The sequence below is a fragment of the Danio aesculapii genome, chromosome 1 (assembly GCF_903798145.1).
Source record: "Danio aesculapii chromosome 1, fDanAes4.1, whole genome shotgun sequence".
Classification (NCBI taxonomy): Eukaryota; Metazoa; Chordata; class Actinopteri; order Cypriniformes; family Danionidae; genus Danio; species Danio aesculapii.
Genome location: NC_079435.1, coordinates 13849883 through 13859900, shown reverse-complemented (window position 1 = coordinate 13859900; position 10018 = coordinate 13849883). Strand labels below are relative to the sequence as shown.

The 10018-nt window shown below is 34.2% G+C and overlaps 1 protein-coding gene across 1 annotated transcript; it reads right to left on the bottom strand.

Annotated features, from left to right (window-relative positions):
- Nucleotides 1-212: 212 nt before the first annotated feature.
- On the bottom strand, nt 213-7636 carry setd4 (SET domain containing 4). The gene is made up of 10 exons (XM_056456626.1): nt 7423-7636; nt 7227-7322; nt 7074-7111; nt 6897-6985; nt 3299-3728; nt 2369-2543; nt 2211-2292; nt 1395-1475; nt 705-828; nt 213-609 (listed from the first exon to the last, which is right to left on the bottom strand). Exons 1-10 carry the CDS (start codon nt 7496-7498, stop codon nt 478-480), a joined length of 1323 nt encoding a protein of 440 aa, XP_056312601.1. The 5' UTR covers nt 7499-7636; the 3' UTR covers nt 213-477.
- Nucleotides 7637-10018: the final 2382 nt, after the last annotated feature.

The window sequence follows — 10018 nt, the reverse complement described above, 5'->3', positions numbered from 1 at the left end:
TCAGATTATGTCTCACTGAGGTATTGGCCGTGGCTAACATACTTAACCATGCCACCCTCAATGGTCAGTTTTGACAACAAACAGAAATGGAGAGTAAAAGGTGTCTGTTAGGTTGTATTAACTCTCCTGGAACCCTTTTCCTGATCTTTGTGAATGAAACGCCTACTTTACTACATCCAATCAGCTCACAGTATAAAAAAACAAGCCACGCCCACTGTTTTCTCATTTAATATTCCGTTTCTCTAGGAACTGCATCACAATACGGAAAAAAACGGTTGCAGCTTCCGGTTCATGTGAACTTTAACAATAAATTATCAACATCAATAATTTTTTGGTGAACTGTGCCTTTAAGGACTGTACAGTAGCTCAATGGTTAACCCGTATCTGTTGGCTGTACACTCAGTCTTGGCTTGGGTTTAAATGTTGGCAGGCGTCTGATTGGTCAGTGTTGCGAATACCCTACTGTTACCACAGTGACTATTGTCTCAGGAGGTTTTGGAGAAGCCCTCGTGTGTGTCCCAGAATGTTTTGCTCCTCTCTTCTCAGGCTCTCCACCACACACAGTTGTTCAAGGCCAGACAGGTTCGCACCCTCTTTGAGCTGCGCTAGCTGTACAAATGAAACGACTTGTGCTGTAAGTGGTTTCATGTGTTTAATTAGAAGATGAGCAGCATTAAGAATGAATGGGATTTAATTAGACTCACCCTCTCTAGTGCTTTGACATTGTCTTCGGTGAGGTTATTGCAAAGCTTCAGGGCAGAGTCAATGCACCAGACCTCTCTATCCTGGCTCACTGCTGCCCCCAGCAGGACACTCTTCCAACTGGTACTGCAGGATGACAGAAAATATGAAATGCATGTAATACAGAAGATAGAATATAACATAAGTAGATAATACAAATATACATGCTAGAGTGTTGTCATCTTTATTGCTTTGTCTTGTATACGTGTTATTGTATGCCATATATTTAATATTTTTAAAACAGACGTAAAGGGATAATTCACCCAAAATTAAAAAGCACTTTCCATCAAGTGGTTACAAACTTTTTAAAGTTTCTTTTTTCTAGAGAACACAAAAGAAGATATTTAGAAGAATGTTGGACAGTTTTAGAATTGACCTCTATAGTTAAAAACATTAAAGAAGTTAAATGGTTACCAGTTTCCAACAATGTTCAATATATATATATATATATATATATATATATATATATATATATATATATATATTGTGTATGTCTGCATGTGGGTTTAAATGTCTGTGTATGCAAATTGAAGATTTTTTGAAGTAAAGTGGTGAACTACCCCTTTATTTTAGTTCTAAACATACTGAAATGACTGGCATACAATAACATTTAATGTGTGCAAACAATGCATTCAGAATGTAAAGTTACTCACTATTGCTGAGGTTTCAGGGACAGTAGTCTCAGTGCAGTCATTAGCCTCCAGGAAGGGCCGTCCATCCCAAACGTCAAGTTTCTGTTGACAAATGAAAGCATATGAAGCCTGATTTAATGTTGCATTAGTAGCACTACCTTATAAACACGGTAATACAACAGAATGCAAGAATTTATAATAAAACTAAACGCCTTGAGATTGAAAATTCATCAACAGCATCAAACATAACAACTTGAGCATCTACAAAAACTAAATAGATTTAATATTAATTACATGCATGTCTATATACACATCTATACGTGGTCATTTATTAACAAATATGATAACAATTATTTGAACAGCAAACTATTATAATTATGGTATATAAATATTAAATAATGATAAATAATCACAGGTTTGGGGGTTTAAAAACTCTTTAAAAAGTAGCTTCTTGTGCTTACGAAGGTTGCATTATATTAGATATATAGTAAATCAGTAATAACAAGGTTACAAGTTTAATACAACTTTATTTAGATTTTTTAATGATTAGAGAGTACTTATTTAGGAAAATCTATATTCTCTAACATTACGAATGTGTTTACTGCCAGTTTTGGTCTGTTCATGTTTAACTGATTGAACTGTTCAACAAAATTCTGTTAATACATTTATAATACTAATCATTTTCTCACATTCCTACTTTATTAAGCATCAAATAAATGTTGCCTCTTAAGCATACAAGATCTAATCAAACACAAAACTTTGCACAGTTTAGTGGTAAATGCCTTGAAACTTGTCATAATAAGCATGTTATTATAATAGTAAACCCATGTTTCTTACCTTAAAAAGTCATTGTCTTTTAGGTAGAGTAGTTTTTGTTTCAGCTGCTTGTCTTTTTCATCAAGACACACTTTTAGTGTTTCTACAATAACAACAAACTGTGATCAAAGAAGTTCAACGATATTTCATTTTCACAGTTTGCTATGAACGCTCCTTACCTAAATCAACATATACTACACTGTGGAGGTTGCAAGGGGCAACAAAGCCATATTCCAAAAGCAGTCTGTGATTATCATGAGGACCGTAATTGATGAACGCTTGCTGGAACTTTTTACAGCCGTAGACACTTTTGATCTCGTAGCAGCGAGTTTCTTTGTTGAAGCCAGCTTCAACCTGTAAATAAAAAATTATTAAGAAACACTGATTTAAACTTTCATAATAATAATAAGAAGAAGAAATGCTTATCGAGGAGCAAATCATCATACAAGAATGATTTCTGAAGACTTGTTGGAGTAAAGATGCTGAAAATTTTCCTTTCAATCAAGGAAGAATGACATGAATACAGTTAAAGTCAGAATTATGCTCCGGTTTCCCCAACAGTCCAAAGACATGCGGTACAGGTGAATTGGGTAGGCTAAATTGTCCGTAGTGTATGTGTGTGTGTGAATAAGTGTGTATGTGTTTCCCAGTGATGGGTTGCAGCTGGAAGGGCATCTGCTGCATAAAACAAATGCTGGATAAGTTGGCGGTTCATTCCGCTGTGGCAACCCCAGATTAATAAAGGGACCATGCCGAAAAAAAAATGAATGAATGAACGAATAAGCAATATATTTTTTCGATAGTCTACAGAACAAAGCATCATTATACAATAACTTCCCTTATTACCCTAACCTGCCTAATTAACCTAGTTAAGTCTTTAAATTGCACTTAAGGTTGAATACTAGTAGCTTAAAAAATTTCTAGTAAAATATTATGTACTGTCATCATGGCAAAGATAAAATTAATTTATTATTAGTTATTAGAAAATTAGTCATTAAAAAATGTTTAGAAATGTGTTGAAATAAATATTCATTCCAATAAACAGAAATTGGGGCAAAAATATACAGGGGGGCTAATAATTCTGACTTTAACTGTTTATATGATCTTACTTGGACATTAGGGCAGTGGTTAAGCAGGTCAAGGTATGGTGCAAGTGCATAGACGTCCTTCCCCCTGGACAGATATTTGCTTTGATCATGCTCCATGTAAACCGTACGCGTGTTAATGCTACACCAAGCCCACCGCAGTGCATCCTGGGTAAACAGCTCTTCTGTGGGCTGGTTGAAGAGCGGCTGGAGTGAGTGGAAAAACGTTTGCGAAGAGCTGAAGAGTTCCTGAAACTGCTCCTTCTGCTCTGTGGCTTTTTTCTGCAGGCTCCTGGGTAAAAGTTCAATGATGTTATCAGGGAAGTACACAGGGCACGTGTAAGTCTTTGGGAGGATGTTAATGTAGGGGCTCCACTCTGATGCATCTCCATGATGCCTCTCAGATATAAGGAAACAACAAAGAGCCAGAAGTGGAGATATGGGAGGATGCCATCTACAGGTAGGAGGAGAGAGGAAAAGCAAACTGATTTCAATAAGATCTTGTACATTCAAATGTGTCCTGTTTTATTTTTTATAGAATACATATATCACAGGCCAGGAGGGGTTCGGGTGGATGGAAAGACCCACCCTTCACTGACAAAGTCTAAAATATGGCCCTTGCATGAGCACTTTTGTCCCATTTTTGACTGCTATGCCATTATAAACTGTGAAAATAACTAACAGAAGAAGGCTTTAAGACAAATTCAACTTTAATAATTCAAATGGCCAAAATCTGACTGAGGAAATGATCTGGCCAGTTTGTTATTTGCCTATAGCTGTACAATATATTGTTTCAGCATCAATATCTGCAATGTAGTTGGGATTATCATTGGCCCCTTTCACACTGTGATACTGGTAAATATGCGGAAAATTACTGGAAAGACTTCACTGGTAAATTCAAAAAAGCACTGCTCACACAGGCAAGGACATTCCGGAACTTTCCCGGAAAAGAGCATTCACACGTCCATTCCAAAATACCTGTAAATTCTGACATCATTACCCACAAAAGAGCTCTAATTGGCTGTGCTTGTATTTGTAAAGAAGGGGTCGGGATTTTGTTGATGATTTTACTTTTATTTAAAGCTTTGGCATTCATTTGACTACATTTGACTACTTTACAAACTCTGTGGATGGATAAGTATTATGAACAACTTATATGAAAACATATGAAGGAACACTTTCGCATGTCAAAATGTAAATAATATGTGTGTTTGCTGGCGCTCACCAGCAGCTTCATGTGCACACACGTCAAGGAACTGAAGCAGTTTGAAGGTAAACAAACAGCGGCTTATTATAAGCATTTTATCGATAATCTTTTACACAGTTGGCATTAAGAAGGAACATAGAAACTTTATCTGACTAACATCTAGTAGTTAATGAGTCTAGAACAATATTCAAAGGCTTTTATTTTCATAAACAGAGCAAGATGTGAATGTGTCTGATTGGCTGGAGTAGACGTCTCACGTCAGCGCGTTCTAGACGTGAACGCGCTCTTTCCCAAGTACACTCATCTGCAGCCTGCAAATTGGGGCAGGGCTGTACATGCAGCCTATCCCATTAGTAACAGTGGGCAGAAGTGAACATTTTGCTTCGCCTACAAGCCATTAATTGGTTAATGGAAACATAATGACATTGAAGTAATGTGTGCTTTCGATTTCGGTTTCCATCAAAGTTTATAAAAGACAATTGCAAATTGCCAGTAATGTTACAACTTCTCTTTCAGGCAAATTGCTGGAACGAATTTACCGGTATTTTCAAAAAGGGCCTGTTCACACACAATTTCAGGAAAACTGCCAGTAATTTTCTGGAAAGGTCTGTATGTGTGAAAGGGGCTAATGACTAGACGTTACAATTAACGAGTAGTTTCATATTTTAACCTTCGAGATAAAGTTTATTATTTGCATGGGATTTTTAAGACCTGACTGCAGGAATTGAGCAAACTTCAACATTTGGCCACAATAAATGAAACGTCTGAGCTTTAACGGTTAATTGTACATTTGTACCCAGTTAAAACAATACAGTGTTGTTGTTGTTATTATTATTATTAATATAATACAGTGATTATTTAATTTCTGCTTCTGAATACTGTTTTACTGCCCAGAAAATCATAAATCTTTGTTTATTTGCATCTTTTGTCTGTTGTATTTAACTATGCTTGTCGTTTTAAAATATTTTATGCAGATACGCTCCCCTACAGAATCTCCCTAATCTTTACAATCTTCTCAAGTCTGCTCAAATTGCATTTATCTGGCAATATATATCGCAGTGAATGAAAATACTGCAATGTCAGTTTTTTCCGATATCGTGCAGCCCTAATTTTAATAAAAAGTATTTTTTCATATTTCTTTTTTCAAAGTTTTTAATTTAAAATGCAAATTTCATAATATTATTTATAAAACTGTAATAACTTATAGTTTAAATGCACATTTGTAATTAAATCCTTTGTAGTAAAATAGTATACTCTTTGACTAAATTGTTGGAAATATTTTTGCTACATCAAAAAGTGTGGTTATGATGACCATCTGATGAGCTAATCCATCAAAGATTAAACTTTCCTAAAAAGCAGTATTTAAACCTCATAACTGAATAGAAAATGAGGGAAATGATTGCATAATTGCATTTTTAGAAAAAAGAACCACCCCTTTAATTAGCATGGCTACAGGCCTGTATTATATTATATATTCTACATTATATACAGAATACACCCACTAAAATGCCATTCTGTGCATTGGTTTATATAGACAATTTTGACAAATGTAAATAAAAACAATGGTCTCAACGTATTTACTGTTTTAAATTTTTAATTTCTATAGCTTACAAGAATCTAAAAAGAGCCACATATTGATAAATAATGTTATGATAGCCGTTTTAACGTTAAGTTATGATGCATTGCCTCTTGTTATAGCTATGAAATAGTTTGATAACACACAGGAAATGTTCATGAGCCAATGACATGACCACAATGAACTAGTCTACAGTAAATATTTTGTCATAATAATTTAGAGCAGAGATGCCCAAAGTAGGGCACGCGGGTAACCTTTGATTTGGCCAACCCATTTGAAAAAAGGAAGTATGATAGGGAGGTGGTTGGGGCAAATGCTTTTGACAGAGATCGTCATTTCGAATTTAACGTAACCGTTTGTTTCTTTGTTTTATTGCTGAGCTACAAAAACCCAACTGAAATTAAATGATTCAATTAAATACTGTAAATGGATCAGACTGTTACAATGTAAATACTGTCAGCAAACTGCACAAGACATCTGCGAGCAAATCAATGTATGCTTGACTAGTGTATTCAGCATTGAACTTATGTTATAAATGGGATTGTTATGTTTTTACTGCAATATGGTCATTATAAAATATTAAATATCATACTGCAGTAGTCAATATGATTTAAAGCAGCATTTTCTAGTTGTTTTTAAATATTACTGACTAAATTAGAAAACTACCCATGGCAAATTTTATAGATATATATATGGTTTGGTATATATTTGGCCCACAACCCTCAATCAACTTTGCTTATTGGCCCTTTATAGGAAAAAGTTTGGGCACCCCTGGTTTAGAGCAAAAATCATTTGTTGTGATTTTATATATGGGGTGAATTGTCAAATAATTCAAATACCTTTTTATATAATCAGCCATGTAACTCTTCAGAACTGTGCTGGTGGTTAGTAGGCATTCCTCAGGTAAAGAAATCACAGAGTTTTTGGACTGCAAAGATGACAAACAAATACATTTTCAATAAGGTTTCACATAATTGAAACAAAGTACCTTACATATTACTATATCCTACAGTTACCTTGATAGTTTGTGTAGCCATAAGCCCCCTTCCAGTATCTGAGGGACACAACGTTTACATAATTATAATACCATAACTATTTGACTGGATGGATGGATGGATGGATGGATGGATGGATGGATAATGCAACTACTAAATACAATGGTTACTTGCCATGGAAGTTGACAGGAACGAGACTCTGTGAGGTGAATCCTCTTTCTTTCAGCCATCTTCTCAATAGAACAAATTGGGTTTCGTGAATCAAAGTAACTGCAAGAGCAAATGTAAATAATACAGTTATTTAACTTGTATCATCATAGCTTACACCATACTGTAATGCCATAGCAGTAAACAGAATAACGTACGTTACCTTTGGAGAAATCCTCGTGTTTTTTCCGTCTTTTTTTCCTCGCTCGTCTCCCAGCACGACATCTAGTTTTATTCATCTTCAACGTTCCAAATAACCGCGCGAGCTAAAACTTGTTTTAGTTGTAAAACTATCCTAAATTGCACTAAGAAACAAAAACATAAATTCACATGGCCGAAACACAACCGGGTCACGTGATAAAGTTCACGTTACGCCCTTTTCGTCGAACCAATCGGAATACCGTAGTTGATAGAAAGGATACAGCTGCGGCCGGAAGTTAACGGTTAAACATTTCCTCGGTAAATTTTAAAAAGGATATTGATACAAATCACTTTTTTTTGTTCTTTGCATTTAGAAACTGTGTTTTTACACCCCTATGTAAAATATGATTTTGCTGTTGATATTATTAATTTAAATGTACTTACGTACATTCACAATATTTTAATAAATAAATAGCAGCCACTCAGTGTTGCCAAATATTTCACTGAAAAGTAGCTAAAGCCTGCCCGAAAAGTAGCTAAATGTTGCTTGATGACGTCACATACTAATTTGCAGGTCAGTGGCGTCATCACGTAGTATCTAACAAGCCCGTCATGTCGCTATGCGCCGTGTATACTTTTTTTTATAATCTTTTTTTTTTAAATATAATTTTTTATAAACAATCCAGGGGTATTTAGTAATTTAGTCCAAGATAAGTGCCAAGTCCTTCATCAAAGTCCTTGTTCGTATTGCTTTTAAGTTGGTTGAATGCTCAATACACTCAAAATACATTTTCATTTAAATTTTAAATTTAGGGAAAAAAGATTTACACTTACAAAACTTGCTCTTATGAATATAAAATTTGGCCAACAAAAAACAAGGTTCATGAAATAAGTATTATATTCCTTTTCACATTCATGGAAACCAAAGATAACATTCTTATATGTAAATTCAAAATCCTTCTCACAATCTTTTATAAAATCAAGAACATCACACTGAAACGTCATTGAATGAGGGCAATTCCAAAATAAATGAACAGAAGTTTCAGGATTCACTAAGCAAAAGGAACAGTTGGTGTTAATATCATTCTTAAGTTTTTTAAGATTACACTTGTCTGGAAAGCATCTATGAATCTGTTTAAAGGTAACTTCTCTTATTTTGTTTGTTATAAAAAATTTGTGGGGTAATGACCAAACTTTCTTCCAGGAAATATCATTCACAAAACCATTCCAATATGACATTACATAAGGCACAGTAACACAATCTTCCTGAAACAGGGCTCTTGTTTTCTTATTGCATTTTGATTTAGATAAAGAAAGGCAGTTTCAGTTTCTACCAATAAATGTTTTCCAAAGGTCCAGTGAATGACAAGCATAAAAACACCTTGTGGAATAGCAAAGTCTTTTGGGCTCACAGGAATTCCGTGCTTAACTAAAAATTCAGAGTAGTTACAAAGTAAATCACTATCGTTGAAAAGTTGAGACACATGAATGATATCATATCTCTATTCTTCAATAACTGGTTTAAATTTGTTTTTATACAAGATGTTCTTATTATTCCAAATTATATATGAATGAGGTGTAAAACTGTGTTTAAATATGAGAGACCAAGCTAATAACATTTGCCTATAAAAATGGGACAATTTTATGGGGATTTTCATATTATAATTACAGATTAATAAAAATTTTAATCCACCTAATTTGGAAAAGATTACATTAAGGATCAGATTCCATATAGACAATGGGTTATTGAGACAGTTCTTTATACAATTGATTTTAAAGGTATTGTCTAAAGTTGTGAAATCAAGAACGTTTAAGCCTCCTTTCTCTACAGTATTCATGAGTACAGATTTCCTAATAAAATGAGTTTTATTCTTCCAAACAAAGTTAAGGAGCATAGTATCAATTTTTTAAGAGTGGCTGAATAAACATTTAAAGAGAGAGCAGCGTAAGTTAACCTTGATAAGGCGCCGTGTATACTACATTCAAACATTACATCCAGATGCACAATTAATTGGTTCTTATTAACATATTACTTTGCGTGATGACATCATTGCGTAATCGCAACTCAAAATTACATCTTTATGTAGTATACAAAATAATTCATGTTTTCTCAAACTGACTGGCCATCTCAGCAAAAACATTACTTGAAATATGTCCATTTAGATTTGTATGAAAAATATAGTTGACTATTTGTAAAAGACAAACACTTTTTGATAAGAACGTTTAATTTTTAAATATAACACTGATAATGAACAGTTACATCTTTTAAACAATCACAGCTTGTGTACTTGTGACAACAATTATTGCACTATTGGAATTTATTGCTACTTAAATTACCAACAATTATACATGTTAACAAATATCAGTAAATTAACAGTTTGAACAATCTGAGCTAGCAATTTAACTTGAATGTGATTCGTGTGTGTTGAGTGAAGCCTGCAGCCACTGCTCTTTTGAGTCGCTTTTAAAAATAGCTAAAAGTAGCCAAATGAATGTTAAAAATTGCTACATTTGTTGCTAGGTGCTTTTTGAAGAAATAAAAAAGTTGCTAGGGTAGTATGAATAGTTGCTAAATCTAGCAACAAAATTGCTAAGTTGGCAACACTGCAGCCACTAAA

Bases quoted from the DNA above. Each gene is read 5' to 3' on its own strand.
- setd4 (XM_056456626.1), bottom strand. From the start codon at position 7,498: ATGAATAAAACTAGATGTCGTGCTGGGAGACGAGCGAGGAAAAAAAGA. The intron at 7,112-7,226 runs GCAAGTAACCAT...TGTGTCCCTCAG, and splicing joins CGTTCCTGTCAACTTCCATG to ATACTGGAAGGGGGCTTATG. The intron at 2,544-3,298 runs GTAAGATCATAT...TTTTATTTACAG, and splicing joins ACCACTGCCCTAATGTCCAA to GTTGAAGCTGGCTTCAACAA.